Raw genomic sequence first — 21592 nt, 5'->3', positions numbered from 1 at the left:
TAATGGCCAAAGTACTTTGTCATGGTCCCTTTTTGAAGGGATTGGCCAGCTCCATGCAACTATCAATCAAATGGGTTGTGTGGGTGACCGCGAACCCAAGAAACCAAGGCACAAAAAGAACACAAAAGGTCAGCTAAGCAGTCTCCTGCAAGTGATTGACATAAATGGATGCACATTCTCATTTTGATTGGAGCCCTTCGATGATTGAACCCTGTGCTAATGAGCTTTATTAACCCCATAAAAGATTATTATCCTTGGTTTCCTTGATGATTTTCTAAAAGGATCAAGCCGATTGATTGATTTGATTGAGTAAAATGCGGGAAAAAAATATGGTAATGAAAGCTTGCTTAAAAAAAGGTTTATTTTTGGTAAATTGATTGATGGGTGAAAAGACTCCTATGATTGACAGTAAACTGATTGATTAAATGACTGATTGATTGATAGATTAAGTAATGAAAGGGTTTTTCATTTAAGTTTTGTATTTAATAAATATTTTTATTTTGATTGATTTTAAATAGATTTTCATATACATATATTTTTTTATATATTAAAAAAAATAATAATAAAAAAATTATTTAATAAGAAAAGATTTATTTTAATTTTTTTCTAATTAATTTATTCTGTTTTTGTCTTCTTTAAAATATATTTAACAGTTTTTATATTAAGATTAATGCCATTTTAGTGGGCCTAAAAATTCAACACTTTCACCTCCTGCCTCTCTTACACCTTTCTTTCCTCCTTCTCCACTTTTTTATCCTCTTCCTTTTCCCCCTTCTTCACCCAAATAGCCTTTGCTCTCCTTCCATCCATAAAATCACCATAAATCCTAATCAAAACTAAGCGCAAACAAGCTAAAGCCAAGGACTTTACAATACAGAAGGTAAAAAAAAAGGTAAAAGGAAAATAAATAAAAAAAAAAAACGAACAAGGGGGTAACACAGGGTTAAAGGGGATAAAAGAGGAACAAAAGAGGGTTCAAAGGAGTCTGAAAGGGGGTTTACAGCCACCTCTGTTGCCTTGGAACGTGAATCTATAAATCTATTAATGCCATTTACTGCATAAACATAAACTAAACGCGCTCCAAGATGATCATCTCCCCAACAATAATGATGATGATGATGACGCGGAGAAGGCCGCAGACTTTTTGGGGCATCAACACCAAAGGCTACACAAATTTCGGATCCCAGAGAGATCCCAGATCTCCACAGCCAAGTCAGAGCCTCCTGGAAAAACTTCCCCTCGAACCGAAAGGCAATTGCTCCATAAAGTAAAACTAAATTGCTCAATAATTTTGTCCACATTTGATTATGTCTTCCCAAGAGAGAGGGGGAGAGAGGTAGGTAGATGGGCCCACGTACACAGAGAAAAAAATGGTGGGAATTTAGAAGAAAAAAAAATCTGAAAGTGTTAAAAATTTCTCCAAGAAAATATATAATTTTTAGTTTAATTTTAGATGGGAAAATTATTTAAAATAAAATTATTAGAAATAAAATTATTTTAAATAAAATTATTATAAATAAAATTATTTTGTTATAAATTATAGATAAAATTATTATAGAATATTTTTATTTCTATTTGAATTTTTTTTTAATTGTTTCGATTTTTTTTCTTGGCCTTTTCTCTTTGCTAGCTTTTTCTTATTTAAAAAACTTTTTTTTCAGTGCACAGTGAACTCTACCTTCGTATTTCTCTCCCCCCCTCACACTTACAACCGAATTGCAGTCACGATTGTGCGGGGCAGGCCAACACTAAATTCAAAACCCATAAAGACATCAAAGCAGGCAACGCGTGTAACAATTTGCCAGAAAAGCCAGGCCAGGCAACAAATGCAACAAAACGCAAATTAACAACGGACCCGAGATACAACGGAGCAAGAGGAGAAGGTGTGGGGAGATGTTGGGAGAGAGGAACCTCGGGGACCTGAAACTGGGAACTTGGAACTTGCGACTACAAACGACGACAACGATCGACCAAAAAAAAAACCGAAAAAACAAAACAACAAGGCGACCTGGTCAGGCTATCCGCACCCGCACAATCCCAACAACAACACGAGAGTAACAACCACAGGAACAACAACAAACCTCGAGGCTGGCCAAGAAGATGCTGGCCTTAACGAAATTGGTCATACCCTAGAAAGGACCTAGAAATAAGGGCCAAGAACCCAAAAATATGAAGTATTTTGGGTATAGAAATAAAGATAAAATCTTTCCTTCTTTTTAATTTTCACAGAAATTAAATAATTTATAAATACAAATAGAAAATAGTAAAAAATTCAATTAATGTCTTAAGCTTAAATTAAGCCATGAAATTCCCCAATCTTATGGCTTTCTATTTTCGTGGGATTTTATAAAGCCTGGAAGAGATATACAGAGCGAGAGAGAGAGAGAGAGATAGAGCCACCCACAATGCTAAGACTAGGAACAGGTATTGTGTGTGTGAGGTGTGTGTGTGTGGTTTTTAGATGAACTCCGGATTTTTTTTTTTTTTTGAATTGGAGGAGAGGCAGATGCCGCCTTGGGCTGGCGATCGATGGATGGATGGATGGTGGAGCTGAAATGCTCATTAAAAATGTAGAAAGCTCTACCGAAAGAGCCACCCCAAGATCGATAGGCTCCGATCACCGATCACCGATTGGACCCCGCGCCGATAGGTCCCCGATTGCTGTCAGCGCTAATCGCACGATCTTAATTTACAGCAACAACAGAGAGCAGGACAGGACGATGACGACGACGACGACGACTACCGGCGACAGAGATCACTTACAGAAAGAGAAAAAGAGAGAGACAGAGTCTATATCCCGATATATCTTGGCCAATTTGGCGAACGCAACTTTCGCTTTTTGCCAACTGCTAACGATCGTCAATCGACGGCAATTTATTATTATGCAGTACCGCTTGTTTGCATTTAATTCAATTAAAAGTCGGTTAGAAATCATTGTAATTATGTTTCGCCAAAAGAATTGGCAAGTGTATAATAATGATTGCACTAATGATCATTAATCGGATCGATCCGTGTGCCAAATCCGATTTTAATGTCGTGATCGGCAAATCAAAATCAAACTCGTAACTAAGTCGATCGTTAAATGAACTTTTACGAGTATCTTGGGATTCACTTAATTTTCTTTATGACTCTCTTTTCAGGAGAAAAAAAAATAATACACCATAAATCGGTGTATTATATATAGCTAATTAGCTAGAATCTTGCTATTATTAAATACATTTTTTCAAACTCCAGCTTTTTCTTTAAAAATTCCTTTTATCAAGATCTTTGGTTAAACATCAAATAGCTATTGCCAAATCCATCACCATCGGCAGGAAGGAGAAATCAAATATGAAAAGAATTCAGCACACACACAACAACAACTACAACAACAAACACAACAAATACAACAACTTTGACAACATTGAACAACAACGTTTTCCGCTTTTGCGATAAGGCCAAAAAACCAAACAACAAACAAAACCAACAACCACCAAACACCAACAATAACAATAACAACAACACCAACAATTGTTAGTAAGGCGTGTGTGGGCGCAATTTTCCATTGAATTATAATTTTTTCACATTACAATTTTCCCTCTCCAAAGATGTACAGTAAAAGAAAGAAATACAGAAAAGATTAAAATATAATTAAATATTATAAGAAAACTAACTTCCAAAAGGAAAATTATGTGTCTTCCTCCAATAACATACCAAATTTTATAGCTGATTTATATTTTTTGATATTTCTTAATTACCTTTCTAATTTTGTATTTATTTTATGATTTTAGTTGCATATTTTTTTAGAATTATATATTATCTTTTTTTTTAGAATTATGTATTACTTTTTTTTATAATTATATATTACTTTTTTTTATTATTATTATTGGTTTTTAATTTATTCTGCTATTTTAATATGTTTTAGTATTTTAGTATCTAATTTTTTTCAAGCATTTCATTTTATTTTAATATTTTATGTTTTGGTATTTCCTATTATTATTGTATTTTATTTTATTTTAATATTTAATTTTTATATTGTAATTTTATTTAATGTGTTTTTAGTACAGAAAGTCTTTATCTTTTTTTAATTTCGTAATTTATAAAAGAGTTCTATTTTATTTTAGTATTTTGCCTTATTTGGATTTTTTTTGTTAATCCCTAAATTTTAATTTTTCCCTCTGCACCTATTGCTCTCTGTGGATTTTGGCTTGTCATAATTTTCATTACATGTTTTTCTGCCATGTTTGTTCGCTTTCATTCCGTTCGGGGGGGCTAAAACCAAAGCGTACCTATAAAGCCTGATAAAGATCTTTTTGCCATAGAGAGTGCGGGCTGTGTGCTGCAGGAAAATAAGCAAAAAAAAAAAAATATCAGAAACAACAACAACAAAACAACATTGAACAACAGCAAAAATTGCAACAATCTGATAAAGACAACAAACTGAACTCAACTTTAAGAAAGAGAGAAAGACCTCAATTGCAGTTTGTCTGCCAACTCCAAGAAGAAAATAAAAAGAAAAAATCAAATAACAAATAATATTAAAAAAAAATAAAATAAAATTAAAAAAAAACAACAACAGACATTAAGTGCGTGAGCTGTAGAATCGAAAGAAGAAAAAAACTTATGGGCAGCTGGCGACACTTTTGTTACAGAAATTATCAAAACAAAAATATTGACAGGCATTTGATAGGAAATTATGGATTTTCCTAAAGGAAAATCAAAAAAAAAATATATATAAAATAAAAAAATAATAATATATATAGATGTTTACTTTGATAATAAATATTTTCATAGTAAATTGTTATATTTTCTAGTACATTTTAATCAAAAAATCACTTAATTTCCTCTAAAACCGATTTGATAGTTCAAGGATATATAACCAGAAGAAGGTTATACCGAGCCAAGTCTTGGCTTGAACGACATTTGTGTCAAAACATAAAGACAACCAACAAAACTTGCCACACAAAAAAAAAAAAAAACCCAGTGTGTGTGCGCCTGCGCCCTCGATTTGCCACCAAGCCCCGATTTTCCTTGCCATTTTTCTTCTCCATATATATATATTTTTTTTTGCCCACCCACGCAGCCTCCGTTGACGGATTGAGAGATTTTCCTGCTATATAGCTATTTTTTTCATTTTTTGTAATTTTTTCCTTGGATATATTGTATGTTGTTGGACGCAGTGGCGCAAATCGGGGACGCCATGACATTATAATATGTCAATTTTTATGCCGCTTGGCAGGCGCGTGTTAGAAAATGTCAAAATCCAGCGGAGCAGTCAAACTCTCAAGTTTTACAGCAACAACAACAACGAGAAAAACTGCAACAAATAAAATTAAAAAAAAAAACCTAAAAAAATAGGGAACAACAGCAACAACATCAAAACAGTAAAAGCAACAACTCTATTGTGCGCCCACGCGTTTTGTTCGCGTTTTAAAACGCGACCACTGTGCGTGCTCGTGTCAGCCGCCACCCCCCCCCCCCCCCCCTGAACCCCACCCCCTTGGACCCACCCTGTTAACCCCCCTTTGGCTTGTCTCGGCATGTTTGTGCTTTGGAGGTTTTTTATAGTTTCTTTTTTTTTTAAGTTTTTTATTTGCCCGGCATCGAACATTTTTATGCGACTCCGGCGGACGGCTTGTCAGCCTTAAAGGGGGTTTTTCGGAAGAAAAAACGGGGGGAAATCTTACTTTAAAAAGTAAATATAAAAAACTATAAATGAGTGCGGGTGCAGCAGGAGCTGATGTAAAAAAGTTGTGCATAAGTTTAAAAAATAAAAAATAAAAACAAAAAAACAAAAAAAATGTCTAAAACTTATAATATTCCAGGACATTAAAATATATATTAAAAAAAATGAATTAAAATTAAAAAATTTCCCTAGGAAAATGTCCCGTATACCTTTTTCTTTTAATTTTTAAATCAAGTGTATTATTTATTTCAATTTCTAAACTAATTTTCATTATTTTAAAATTAAGATTCCAATTTTTTCCTTGGAAAATAAAAGAAAATCCATCTCAATGGCCTTAATATATTCCCCCCTCTGCCTTATTTTTTCATCGTTTATCACGCATCGCTGTCAAAGTGTCACTTTAGCTTAACGTTGGCAGGCGATATCTCAAAAGGAGAGGGACACAGGTAGTGGTAGTAGGTAGTAGAAGTTGGTAGTAGTTGTTGGTAGTAGAAGTAGTTGCTAGTTGGTAGTAGCAGCATCACAGACCACTCCTCTTCTTGGCTTGTTTTGGAACTCTTCTTTATTTATTTATTTTGTATCTTTTTTTTTTTGTATTTTTTTTTTTTGTAACCCACTGCTGCGCACGCGTAATAACGCATAACAGGAACGGCAGCAAATTCACGTTAATGACAGCCAACGACGACGTATTAAAAAATGGACCAAGGGGTTTTCAGGACCAAGACCCTTCACCTCTCCGTCTCTTTCTCTCTGTTAGCATTCTCTCTTTCTTTACAGTAAAATTAAACAAAAAACATCCATAGTTAATTTATAAGCTAAATAATATTTAAAATATATAAAATATCTAAAATATATAAAATATATAAAATATATAAAATATATAAAATGTATAAAATGTATAAAATATATAAAATATATAAAATATATAAAATATATAAAATATATAAAATATATAAAATATATGAAATATATGAAATATTTCCCCTAAAAAACCCAAGTAACTTCAGAACCCTAATTCTAATACCTTCCCCTATAACCAGGGCCCACTGTTTTCTCCTTTGGAAATAAGAAAGAATAAGGGGGAGTTCCCCAGGCACTGGCTCCTTCTCTCTCTCCCCTCTTTTTTTTGTTTTTGTAGTCTCCTCCTTGCAGATGCGCCTCGGATTCGCCTGCGGGCTCAAAATCTCGACCGCTGTTTTGTCACATCATTATCAGGCATCAGGAGGCACTCTCCTCGCACTCTCGCTGTTGCATTTTCGACATTATTGACATGACAGCGAGACTTTAGCAGGTGTGAAGGAATTCGCCTTGCCTGACACTAAATCATGCCCGCCATATACGCATGAGTGTGACTGTATGCTGTCCATCGTGAAGTTAATTTTTTTTTTCTTTTTTTCGCGCGCGGATCTTTTGTCGGCGGCTTTGATTGCAAGACGCAAGACGCAAGACGATGACGATGACGATAATGATGATGATGTTGCCACCAGTGGCGTTAATAAAGTCATCTAGCGGTAAACACTAGTCGGCAAAATCGAGGAAGAGTCAGGTGGCCAGAAAATAGGGTGAGAATCATTGCGAGTATAAAAACCTGTTGCATGTAAAGCGGTTTTTCACCAATGTTTATAATTCTCAAATTGATTGTTTGTCATTTTTACTAAGGTTAAATCTAAAATATTAATAATTTCTTAGTAAAACAAAAATATAACATTTAAAGAAATTAACTGATTATTATTATTATTATTTTATTAATGTAAATTATACTTTTTTTTTCTCAAAAGAAAATAATATTTTTAAGGCCATAACCTTATTTTCTACTACTATATATTAACTCTTTAAATGCAATAAGAGTTAAAAAAAAAAATTAACTGAAATATATAAATTCAAAAAATTATTAAAAAAATAAATTATTAAAAAAAGTATATAAATAAATATATATAAAAAAATAATAATCTCCAAAATAAATGACGAATATAAAGAAAAAAATATATATATTTACCAGATTTTAAAAAGCCTAAAGCTCTAAAAAAAATAATAATAAAATAAATTATTCAAGAATAAAAAAAATATTGTAATAATCTCCAAAATAAGTGCCAAATATTGTAAAAAATATTTTTGAAAACATATTTTAAGAAGCCTAAAGCTAAATTTTAATAATAATTTTTAAACCAGATTTTAAAAAGCCTTTCCCACCCCAGACTCCCCAAGACTCAACACACCTGTTGTACAGTGTAATCTGCAATGTCAATTGAAACGTTTAACGAGAGCAGAGACCCAATACCAATACCGAAACCGAGACCATTGGATCGCCTTCGATAGCATCGCATTGGATCGCCTGATTAAGTCCCAGAGCAGCGGACACGCAGCATAAAAAAAAAATGTGCGGCAAGGCAGGCGGCAACAAAGTGTGCGCCTTGTGGTTGTTGCATGAATAATTCATAACAGCGGCACCAGTTAATAACTGAGTCGCAGCAGCCGCAGCAGCAGCAGCAAAAAAAGTGAAAGCTCATAAGGCAATCAGTCAAAACGTCATCAATAGAATTAAGTAATCAACTCGGGGACCCAAAACGGCATCGAAATGGACTAAACTGGACTGGACCAGCACTGACCACACACAACAATGGTCCAAACAATACAAAACAATGCTGAAAAACCTGGCAAAAAAATAACAAAGAAAAAGCTAAAACTCCAAAAAGGAGTCGAGAAGTCGAGAACAAAAAGAGGCGCGAGTGGCAGGACCACCGGCAAAAAAAAAGGGTTAAGCCCAGAGAAATAATAATAAAAAAAAAGAAAGAAAAGAAAAGAAACCAAGGAGGAGGACCAAAAGAGTAGCCAGCAGCTTGGACAACTGGACAGCAGTTGGAACAGCAGTTTTTGCTTATGGCCTTTTTCCTTTATCTGCTGCCTGTTTCCTTTTTCTTTTCTTTTTCCTTTTTTTAATGCAGTTTTTTATGCTTTTTTTCGGCAAGTCTTGGTCTTGCGGACCTGCAGTTATTGTGGTTTGACCAGTTGCAGGGCCTACAACTGACCACAAAAAAAAAAAAAAAAACGGGCACTGGAGGAGTGGAGCAGCCAGGGTCGGGGGAATCGGCAAAGATATTGAACTTCTCCGTTTCGATTTTGGACAAATTATACAAACTCAAACGAGAAAAGGAGGTTTTGGTTTAATAAATACATAAAAATACACTATAATTCCCAACTAGTTCTAGCATTTTCCTAGTGGTAAACCAGTTGAATGTTGACAATAAATTTAAGTTTTACTTTTTTTTTTGTACCAAAAAAAAAAATACATATAACTTCAAGAAAAGTTTTAAGTAAGGCTAAATTGATTCGGCTGCTGATTTCTGTATTCTAAGCTTAGTTATTATATTTTTAAAACCTCTTTAATCCCTTTAACTCTTCCATGTTTAATTCCGTTTAAAGCTATAACTACCATAAATTACCCTTTCCATATTCCCTACACTAAACGAACCCACTGACCTTTTGCATTATTTCAATTAAAATTCATTATGCATTATCTTCGTGTCTATTCCGTCGCTTTCGATCCTTGTTTACATATTTTATTTTTTCATTTCACATTGCGTTTTCCCTTCGTTTTCCTTCTTCTTCTTCCAAGTGCAATTAAAATAATTACGATAATTATATATAGTTACAGTTGCAACACAGTATTGCTGGAAGAACACTGACCAGGCCAGGCAGGGCGCTGCTTGTCTTGGTGCATTATTTTATTATTTATTTTATAGATTCCGGCAGCATTTGTCGCCAGACATGCAAACACTTTGGGCAAGCGAATTACGCAGAAATTGCCATGAAAATTACTCGATTTAGCCACCGTCCTTGGTGTCCTTTACCCTTAACCCTCTAAAGAGGGGCCTGGTCACATAATTAACCCGTAGCAAAAATAATTAGCATAAGTAAGGGGCAGGGCCTGAAGCCAGCTGGAAAAAAATACAAAAAAAAAAGGGAAGAACAGCGAAAATGCCGAACCTTATTTGCGCAGGCACGCGTCTTTAAAAGGAGTTTTATATAGAGACTATACATGATACTATCTGTATATATATTTATATGGAATATCCCTATACCTTTTATATTTTTTGGAAACATTATTCTCCACTTCCCCTTTGCTTCTTTGATTCGTTTCGTGTTGACTGCTTGTCTTTATCCTTATCGACATCTGCCGCCAGGGGTTATCCTGTATTTAAAATGGTAATTTCCTTGAAGTCCCTAGGCTTAGGGTACGTTTTATTTATAGCTTCGATGAATATTTAATATAAATAAGTTATAAAAATAATTATAAATAAGTTTAAAATACTTAAATTCTCTTTTCTACATTCTACAGCTTAGAAATTCAACAAATCTTCGCCACTTTTTCCTCTGAGCAATTCTTCTGGCCACACTCTTCTGTACGATTCTTCTCATGCTCCACTTTGATTTGCTTATCAAGATCAAAGTGATCTCTGCTTTGGCTCCGCTTCTTCCCGATTTGAAACAGCCAGAAGAATCGAGGCTACAGCAGTAGAAGAAACACCCGCACAAAACCAAAACTACAAAAAAAAGAGCCACCATAGATTTGGATGTCTGTCTGCTAGAGCTGCAATTTGCTGTGGCCTCCAAGATCAACTAACATTAAAAAAAATACAACAAGAAGATGTAAAAAACCACACAGAAGATCAAGAAAACAGGAGAAGAAACGAGGAAGCTGTGGGGATGTGTGGAAGAAAGGCCAAGAGCGAAGACAATTCAAGTTGCGTGCTCTGCGTGAGCGTCGTGCGTTTGACTGGCTGAATGACTGACTAACTGAATGACTGACAAACTGACGAACGCCAAAACTGAACTAAGATTTGGTCTCAGCAAGCCAAAGACTACTATGATTTCAAGACTGTAGACTGCTGCAGCAAGGCCTGAAGACTGCAGAGCGTAGAATGAAGACCGAGACTGACTTGGGCCATCATCCATCCGTTTATTTCTGACTTTCTGAGCTGTAGTTGTTATACACATGCAAGCACCTAGAGAAAAAGGATTCTTCAGGGAAAAAAAAACTTGAAAAATTAAGTAGGTTTATTTTCTATATAAATATTTAGTTGCTAAAATAAAAATGTACAAAAATTTTTAATACTTTAAAAAAAAGAATTATAGAGAAAAGAATTTAGATAATTATAATAAATATAATTCTTTCTACATCGCTCTCACATTTTTGTTTTTTCAAGTGCAACCCAAGACGAATCTCCTCCCCCATGCAAACCCCCTCCCTTCTGGGCCACACCAACACAATTGAAATTCCTCTGGCGCAGAAATTGCATTTCACGCTGGAAATGCGTGCTCTGCGTGCAGCAAAAAACCAAAACCAAAGTGCAACAACAGCAACGAAAATTGCAACTGAAACAGCAACAACAAGAGCAACATAGGGAGCTTCAGTGAGAAGAAACACCAAAAAAAATAGCCTCAAAAATATTTGGGGAAGTCAAGCTTCTTGCTTAATTAGATATCTAACTTTCCTCCTATTTTTTTACTTCATAAGGTTAATTCTAAAAGGATATTCTTTTCATTTTAGATTAAAAAAAAAAAGAAAGGGCATCTAAAGGTAAGTATCATTTCTTAAAACAGAATCAGTGGGAGGTTGCCAGGTAGCTTTCGGGGCACAAAGTGTAGGTGCTCTGTGCCTGGAATAGTGGGTTTGAAGCCGAGTTTATTCCGTCATGCCGGAAAATGCCAAAAGCACAACACTTGCAACCCAAAGAGAAGAAGATCCCAGAAAAAAAGGGGCATAAACGTAAACATTACATCTATGCACTGAGAAAAGAGTTTTATAAATTCATTCAAAATTATTATAATTATATATCAGAGTGAGAAAGGGAGAGACATTTAAGTACTTCATTCAATTTTAATTTGCTGCTTTTTAGGTATATTTTCTTTTTTAATATTCGATATTGATTTATTTATCGTCTTAAGCGCCTAAAATCGATCAATTTTCGATATACCCATATTAAAGTATCGATAAATCGATCGATAAAAGTTTCATTTATTTCTAAATATTTTTTTCTGCTGTGAATGAGTAAGAAACACTGAATTCTCTCACGTTTTTTGAGTTTAGATTGCAGAGATATTATTAGGCTTAATTTCAGTAAGAATTGGACTTAAGTCGATTTTTTTCCTCCTTTTTTCTTTCTTATCTTTTCTTTCCCTTCAAAACATTGTCATATTTCGCTTGTATTCCTTTTGTTTATCCTCGGCCACTACTTTGCCACTTTGTTTGGTGTTTACTTTTCAATTCTTTCGATTGCAGCAAACCGAGGAAATCTCCAAGACTTTTGGAGGCCCTCATTTGTTGGTTGTTTTTCTTTATTTTTATTTGTTGACACACGCAACTTTTTCAACCCACACATTTACAGATGAGGCAGCAAATTTTTAGCTATACAATTAGTAAACAAACGGTTTCCACTGCTCAAAATTTAGTCTCCGATTAAATTAAATTTAAGAATGTACTCAAAACATTAAATATTCCTTTTAATAAATTAAAAAGTTACTTTAAAAAAAACCCACTTGCTGTGGAAGCCAATTAGGGAAAATCATTTGATCGATTCCATTTTCATTAAGCCTCGACGATGGCAGGAGCCATTGAATTATTTCCAATTGATTTACACTTAAATTTTTTACCCTGCCTTTTCCCAATTAGCACACTATATATACCATGTATATATGTATATATATTTATATACCCCTATTTTCGATGCTACCTTTTTTCGTTAATTTTTGATTTTCTGTTTTCCGCCATGACGTCAAGTTTGCTTGCTGGGCGCCCATCCTTGTGTCAAAATGGTTCTCAGGGGAAATGAAAAATCCATTAATAAATAAACAAGCGCCACTCACCTGCAATGAGAGAAAGAGATGGGAAATACGTTAAAAAAGAATTTCATTAAGTGCAATTCGTATAAAGGGAGAGAGGGGGAAGGGTCAAAGGAAAATACAAATAAAATTATAAATGGGGGGAAAAAAGGAAGAAAAAAGTGAGCAAACTGCTGGACAGGAAAATGGCGGACACTGCACGTATACCTATACACGCATGTGTGTGTCCACACACACACACCAATACACACACATGGACACTAATAAGCTGCCGAGTTTTGCGTGTGTCAACATTTGCACTTTTTGCGCAAATGCAAATTGTGTAAAAAACACACAAAAAAAGAAGATGAAAGAAAACATATTTTCACACGAGACATCTCTCCCTATGCCACCCCCCACCCTACCTACCCATCTCCCTTGCACACTGCACGCTCCAGCGATTCGTTGGGCAAAAAAAAAAAGGGAGATATATATACATATACATACACCTGCATATATGTTTACCTGTACTATAACTTCATTCCAATGGCCGCTTGCCTCTATGTCCCTCTCTTTCGCACTCTCTCTCTCTCTCTCTGTCTTTCTCTTTCTGAACTGCAATTCTTTACGTAATAACAAATAAAAAAAATAAAAATAAAAACAACAACAAAAATATAAAAGAAAGTCCTCTAGCTAGCTAGCCCAAATATTTGTTGTTAAATCGCAAAACATGACCCCCCCCCCCCAAAAAAAAAGCACTAACAACAATAATAAATGGAAAAAAAATACAAGCAATAAAAATAACAACAAAAACAAAATAAAACAGTAAATAAAAACAACAAAAAAAAAAACAATTGAAACACGCAAAGCCCAAAGACAAGGCTCAAAAATGTACACTGCCAGACAAAAGTCTGAGAACATTAATATTAACATTATAAATTATTTAAACATTATAATTAATTATATTTTCAAGTTGAAATAAAAGTTGGTATTTAAAATTATTAGTTGCATTATTAAATATATTTTTTTATAAAATAATTATATTATATAATTTTTTTATATACATATAATATATTTAATTAGTACAGGAATCAGCTGTTTACCTTAAGTCAGAAAATAGCTTTTTCTATAACTTGTTGCTTCAAGTCTTTTTATCCTTTATTTTAACTAATTAATTTATAAATAATTTCATTAGAAACTAATGAATTTTTGCTTAATTAACTTGTATACTAAAGACTAAAAATAATGTATATTTAAGATTGAACATTTAAGATATTTATACATAGAATTTTTAACTTAAAAGGCAGTGCCTACTATAAATAAACTTCCATACATTTTATTCTCCACTTTTATTATTATATTTTTTGATAAACATTCTTAATTAAACTATATATATACTTGTATTAAAATCACCTCCTTTTTCTCTTAGTGTAGGTCAAACAGGGGGCGTGGTATGTGCTGCTAGTTTTCCCTTCCCCTATTTCATTTTATATATTTTTTTAGGAGAGGCTTTGGTAGCTCGATTTCAGCTAAGGACATTCACACACACACACATACCAGAAGCTAGAGAAATACACACTATTCTTCCTGTTCCTATTCTTGCAACCCTACCTGTACTCTACCTACCCTTACTTACGCCCCTCTTCCTCCCCTCCTTCCTAACCCCTTCCATTTCTTCTTTCTCCTTGGTCTTTGGCTTGAACGCATTTAATGGTCGAACAAATGCTTCAGTTTTGCCATTGAGGGTGAGAACTCACACTCACAATAAGGGTTGCTAACCCTCCACAGTAGGTGTGTGTGTGTGCGAGTGTGTGTGTGCGGGTTGAAAATAGTTCAGTAGCTTTGAGTGTGAGCCAGAAAGAGAGGGTGCTTTACTAGTGGCACATTTAACCCATTGGCAGCCATTTTTAGTTTTGGGGCCTCCATGAAAGGGTATAATAACATATCTACAAATAAATCTTAATAATAAATAACTTGTAGATAATTATTTTAATTATTTAAGAGGTCTTTTAACAAGTATAACCCACTGTATAGGCGGATATTTACTTGTGATAAACTATATACAAGGTAAATTTCAGGGATAATCCTGTATTTTTTTTTTTTAAGTAAGGCCATCGGTTTCCGGTCAAGCTTGTCAATCAATCGAAATTCTTTGTTAACTGTAACATAGGGGGTTACATTTTTTATTTCTTTATTGTATAATTTTTGTTTATAAATCAATCAATTCATTAATCGATTAATCCAAGTATCAATAAATTTAGTTCTAAATAAATTTAGTTCTATAATTTTTACAATACAAATCTTAGTTAACCAACAAGTAATCCCTGACTCTTAATTCCCACACATCTGTCGCAGTTCGTAGCTAGAAACACCTTCGCATTGAGTTTATTTCTAGAGCTCATAGAGTGTAGACATAAAAAAAAAATTACTTTTATATATTTTTCAAATCGAATAAAAATTGTACATTTTCCAGTAATAACTTTGCAAGATTTTTTGTTTGGTTAATGAAATCATTTCAAATAGAAAATAATACCTTGACCTGAAGCCAAATTTACTCGCAATGTCTGGCATCAGAATCCGGAGTATACGCCCCCCTCTTGGCCAGAATCCGAAGCTTGATCCGCACCACCTGATCAAGGCCATTAGCCACTTAAAGCCCAGTGATGCCAACCCGAAGCAGTACTACAACTTTGTCCGGGAGATGTGCATCATGCACAACTGTGGCATCTACATGGGCCTGAAGTGGGCCCGAATTGTCTGGCCGGATTTAAGCCAACGCCAGCGGGAGTCCTATAATTCGGTAAGATTTCTGTGAATTTACTAATGAATATCGATTAATTTTCGATAAACTTTGGGTTTCATTTTTTTTATTATTATTTTTGCTTATTTTTGTGGATTTTCTAAAGATTTTAAATTAATATCGATACATTTTTGGTTTAAATTTTTGTTGATTTTCGATATTATTCGATATTTTCGGTTTATTTTGGTGGATTTACTGATGATATTCAATTGATATCGATCAATTTTTGGTTTAATTTTTTGTTGACTTTCGATATTTTTGTTTAATTTTTGTGGATTTACTGATATCGATTAATTTTGGATAAATGTTTGTTTTAATGTTTGGTACATTTTTGGTTTAATTTGTATTTCTAGGAACAGTTTGCAGAGCTGCCCATACCAATGCCTGAACGAAACCCCCAACATGTCGGCTTGCAAAAGAAGCTTATCGGTCCAAAGACCCAGCTTACCAATAAGAATCCAAAACCAAAACCAACATTGCTATCAGAAAAGCGGCCCAAGGTCGACAACCAGAAAAGGCTAGATTTGAAGGTGACACCCAATCAACCTAAACTCAAAACCAACTTACAGGTTTACAGGTAGGTGAAAAGCTTATATATATATATATATAATTTTATATAAATAAATAATATATTTTAATTTTAGCAACCAAGATCATCCTATACGTGTACATTTGGTTCGATCTATTAGCGAACTCCTATCAAAGGTCAGCACTGATCGCCGCCGGGAAACGAACAACAATAAACGAAAAATAGTAGTGCGACTTTTTAGTGATTCCAAAGAGTCTGATGAGGAGGAAACGCATTCGTCAAGTGACAAAAATAATGCCCTAATGCTAAAGGTAACCAAGAGAGTCAAGCGAGAGCTGGAGACCAAAAATAAAAATAATAAGAAATACATGCCTAGCATTGCTCGCATTAACAATGCCCGTCGACAGCGCATTCGCTAAGCCTGACTCGAAAGTACCAAAAATAGAGGAGATCACACTTTCGGATAGTAATAGGGAATATCTATATGTAATTTAGAATTTTCGCACAATCAGCACCTTAGAATGTTAATTGTTAGTAAACCAAAAAAATCTATTGTACAAATTTCAAGTCATTTTTTAAAAAAATCAACCACGATATGAAGTCCATTTTGTAATAAATTTTGGAAACAGCTGAGATTGTTAAGAATTGCCTTGTGGGGGTGGGCAAGCTCAAGAAATATATCAAATAACTACAATTTCTTTCTATTTTTCAGATAACTTTTACTGATATATTTTTAAATGTATCGATTTATCTAAAACTAAGTTTTAAGAAATAATTATTTCCAACAATTGTAGTTAAAACTACCTTTAGATTTTTTATAAAGTCAAACAGCATTTCCTTTATTGCATATATATTGCAAGATAAAAGCATAGATTTATATATTGATAAATTATCGATTTATTATATTACATTCAACCATCACTAGAGCAAGCTTTATTAATGAACTAATCTTTTTAATGTTTTTTAAGGAAAATGTACTTAAAAAACATGTACATAATGAATGTATAGTTATTTAAACAATAATTATAAAGTAAATTATATAAAAAATATATAAGAAATACATTTATAAATAAATCAGTACAATATTTTTAAATATTTAATTTAAAAAAACATGTTTAATCTCCAAACAAAGATCAATTCCTTTGCAATATGTGAGAAGACCTTTCCAATTCCCCTATAAATACTATAATTCAAATAGAAACATTAACAATTTCCTAGGCAATTTTATGGCATTTTATTTCGTCTTGTTCTTCTCTTACTTTTCATTTTTATTATTATTTTTTTGTAAATGTTTGTTGCTTTTGTTTTTGCTTTGTTTTATCAACTTCTTTTTTACTTGTTTCCAAGCGGGCGTAATCATTTTGATGAACCGTTAGTTAAGCACCAAAAACAACAACGGCCACAATGGCTAATAAAACATTAACAGCAGCCACGCACACACATAAAAAGAAAAAGAAAACAAAAAAAAAAAAAGAATCATAAAAAAAAGATAAATAAAATCAGCAAAGGCGGGCAGAAAAAAAAATTCGCAAAAAAAAAATCGACAGCACGCAGGCAGTTTGAGCATTTGACCCAAATTCGGGGACAACTCTTCTTCAAAGCGCTTTTGTGCGTTACCCTAAAAAAAAAAAACGAAAAAAAACATAGAAAAGAAAGAAACAAAAATTAAATAAATAAAAAGGCACAGCAAATAGAAATAAAAGAAAAGACAAATTCGCAAAACTGCGGCTGCTAATTTCGCAAACGAAAAAAAAGAGGCACCAAAAAGAAGCATTTCAATTCCGCATAGAGAAAGAGACAGAAAGAAAGAGAAGAACAGAAGAATTAGTAAAGAAACAAGCCTGAAACAACTGTACAAAAGTCAAAGGCATTTCATTATGTTTTTTGTTTTATTTTTATCTATTTTGTCTTTTTTTACTGCCTATGTGACGAATCTTTGGGTTTTTTTTATTTTACGGTATATTTTCGGAGAATTTGTATATTCCTACCTGTCTTGGTGAAGAAGAATTCAACAAGACTAGAAGATTTGGTCAAAAGATTAAAATGAAATAAAGAAAAACTAATATAGAAATTTTAAAAATATAAGTTTTAAAGGATATTTTATGGAAGATTTGAATTTATGATTTTTTAGAATATGTAATACTACATTTTAATATTTAATTGTATATATTTGGGAAATTGTAAAAAATAAGGAACATTAATTGGAATTTAAGGTGGAGTTTGGTGAGTACTTCAAAGGATTATTATTTATATTCCGTGAATTATGTTAAATAGAATTAGTAAATAGTTTAAATTTCATTAATAAATTAAAATGTAAATAATATAAATTAATAAAAATAAATATATATATTAAAATAAATATATATATTAAAATAAACATGTAATAAAAATTAAAATAAATAATATATCGATCTATATTAATATTTCGATATATATTAATATTTTTTTTTTTTTTGAAGCAAATAAATAAGTAATTTATTATATATATGTTAAAACTCTACAAAGTCTATAAAACTATTAACTTAACTATAACTACATATCTTGGCTCTCGAAATTTTTGGGTTTCCCAATTTCTCCAGCTCTTTTCTGGTTTTCTACATGGGTTTCGAGTTTTTTCTTTATTTTATTTTCTTTATTTATTTTTTTTTTTGCTTTGACTTTTGACTTCTAACTGCTTTTGTACCGCCAAACATATATCCCAGCAAATCTACATATGAATGTGTGTCTGGATTTTTCTATTTTTTTTTTTAAGGCGCTAACTAGGCAAAAGCCACCAAGTTAACCCAACGATTTTTTTTATTTCTTTTTTTTTGGGGGGGCTGCTTTGTTTTGTTGTCAAGCTGCTGTCCACACAAAAAAAAAATTCAAACAAATATAAAGAAAATAGCAACAAATCCAGCTAGAGCAAGAGTACAACGCCGATTACGCAATGCGTTCACACACAAGCACACACACTGAGAATAATAAATGCACACACACACACAGGCAAGGTTTTTGTTTCGTTTCCGCGATCAACGCGCTCGCAAAAAAAAAATACAACAACAAAAACTCACACAAGCAAACGCAAAAAATTCGCAAACAACAACAAAGTAGCTTGTGCGTGCGACCCAATTGGAAATTTGACACACATAGACACGGACGGAGATGGGTTAAAGGGGGCGGGGAGGGGGCGGGGTGCTTAGAAGAGCGATTTGGAGGGAACGCACAAACACAGACGCATTCGCAGAAGACACAAGTTCACATAGATATGTACGTGTATATAACAGTTTTGTGTGCGAAAAGATGCCCTACATAAAAATTAGGGTCTAGGGGGTTTTCTAAGCAGTTTGTTAATATTTTTAAGATTATAAAGTTATAATAAATATTAATATTCAAAAAATATAATATATAAAATATACTTCAGTTATAAAATCATAAAAAAAATATATGTGAAAATAATTCGAGTAAAATAAATATTAAAAAAAAAACGAATACATTAATTAAATTATTTAAAACAAGAAAGGAAGCTAACTTCGGCACGCCGAAGTTTGTATACCCTTGCAGATTGGTTTTCATATTTATATTATAAATTATAATGCCGAAAACAGACACTAAACAGAGTTTCATAACATTTTACCTATACTTATTATGTTTACATTTTGACAGTTACAGTTATACATTCCCAGCTTTACATTTTCTCTACATCTACGGATCGCCTCTATGGCAGCTATATGATATAGTTGTCCGATTTTCATAAAATTAATACAAAAATTCTATAATAATAAGTAAAGCTCATATCTCATATCTCATATCTCGTTCCTATGGCAGCTATAAGATATAGTCGTCCGATGTTCATGAAATTTGTACCAAAATTCTGAAATAATACCAGAAGCTTATGTACCAAAGTAGATTAAAATACGTTGAAAAACAACGAAGTTATAATTTTTTTCGATTAATTTCCCGATCGTTCCTATGGCAGCTATAAGATATAGTGGTCCGATTTTTATAAAATTTTTATAAAAATTCTGGAATAATATAAAATGGCCATATCTCAAAAATGATGGAATAATATTAAAAAACAGCCAAGTTATAATTTTTTTTCTAAAAATTTATCGAACATTTGTATGGCAGCTATATGATATAGTCGTCCGATCCGGCCAGTTCCGACATATATAGCAGACAGACGGACAGACGGACAGACGGACATGGCTAGATCAACTCGGCTGTTGATGCTGATCAAGAATATATATACTTTATAGGGTCGGAAACGTCTCCTTCACTGCGTTGCAAACTTCTGACTGAAATTATAATACCCTGCAAGGGTATAAAAATAATTAAAATAAAATAACTAAAATTGACTTTCAAGAACCTCAAACTTTTTTCACCAAAAAATAAACCCAATTTCAACAACAACAAAAAAAATATATGCGATATATATCGTTATAAAAAACAGTTAGTTATATTTTTATTTATATTTATTTTATATTTATTTATATTTATTTTATATTTATTTATATTTATTTATATTTATTTATATTTATTTATATTTATTTATATTTATTTTATATTTATTTTGTATTTATTTATATTTATTTTATATCTATTTATATTTATTTACAATATATTAATTTTATACTTATTTCTTATACATTTTCCACTATAAATTATTAAATAATTTATTCGGAATTATCTTTAAAAATCCTTCCTATTCTCTTTAAGTTCCCTTAAACCTTTTCCTACGCTTTCCAGCTTCTGCCAGGCGTTTTTCATGGCACAATTAAAATTAAAAAAATAAAAAACAGAGAATATAAAAATTTTCAAATAAAAAGCAAAGAGAGGAAAGAGGAGTGGATGGGGGGGGGGGGGGGGGGGGGTTGTAGAGAGAAACACACACAAACCGTGGATTTTTATACCCTTGCAGGGTATTATAATTTCAGTCAGAAGTTTGCAACGCAGTGAAGGAGACGTTTCCGACCCTATAAAGTATATATATTCTTGATCAGCATCAACAGCCGAGTCGATCTAGCCATGTCCGTCTGTCCGTCTGTCTGTCTGTCCGTCTGTCCGTCTGTCTGTCTGTCTGTCTGTTTCTACGCAAACTAGTCCCTCAGTTTAAAAGCTATCTCAATGAAACACTGCATATAGTCTTCTATATGCTCTCACTGCTATATATGTCGGAACGGGCCGGATCGGGCGACTATATCATATAGCTGCCATACAAATGTTCGATATATTTGTAGAAAAAAATTATAACTTTGCTGTTTTTCAACATTTTTGCATTTTTTATCAAAATCGGACGACTATATGATATAGCTGCCATAGGAACGGTCGAGAAATAAATAGGAAAAAAAATTATAGTTTCGTTGTTTTTCAACGTATGTTTATCTACTCTGAGATATAAGCTTTTTTTATTATTCTAGAATTATGCTATAAATTTCATAAAAATCGGACAACTATATCATATAGCTGCCATATAAACCGATCGGTAGATGTAGAGAAAATGTAAAACTGGGAATGTAAAACTGTAACTGTCAAACTGTAAACATAATAAGTATAGGTAAAATGTAATGAAACTCTGTTTTGTGAGTGTTTTCAGCATTTAAATCTATAATATAAACATCGAAACCAATCTGCAAGGGTATACAAACTTCGGCGTGCCGAAGTTAGCTTCCTTTCTTGTTGTACATACAATTGTGTGTGTTTGCATTCATTGCTCATTTGTTTCGTGGGCTTAGAGGTCTGAAAAAACGCTGACCTTTGGCTTGACCGTGGGCGTGAATTGCGAATAGTTGCGAAAAAA

At 32.9% G+C, this 21592-nt stretch overlaps 2 protein-coding genes across 2 annotated transcripts in view; one reads left to right on the top strand and one right to left on the bottom strand.

Annotated features, from left to right (window-relative positions):
• mamo (maternal gene required for meiosis) overlaps window positions 1–21592 on the bottom strand; it is a 136043-nt gene that overhangs the window by 104152 nt on the left and 10299 nt on the right. The gene's annotated exons all lie outside the window — the stretch shown is intronic.
• LOC108079233 (uncharacterized) lies at window positions 14862–16446 on the top strand. The gene is made up of 3 exons (XM_017173517.3): window positions 14862–15284; window positions 15638–15861; window positions 15929–16446. The coding sequence occupies exons 1-3, from the start codon at window positions 15045–15047 to the stop codon at window positions 16230–16232; spliced, it is 768 nt and encodes a 255-aa protein (XP_017029006.1). The 5' UTR covers window positions 14862–15044; the 3' UTR covers window positions 16233–16446.

This window comes from Drosophila kikkawai, chromosome X (assembly GCF_030179895.1).
Source record: "Drosophila kikkawai strain 14028-0561.14 chromosome X, DkikHiC1v2, whole genome shotgun sequence".
Taxonomy (NCBI): domain Eukaryota; kingdom Metazoa; phylum Arthropoda; class Insecta; order Diptera; family Drosophilidae; genus Drosophila; species Drosophila kikkawai.
This window is presented reverse-complemented; position numbering and strand designations above follow the sequence as displayed.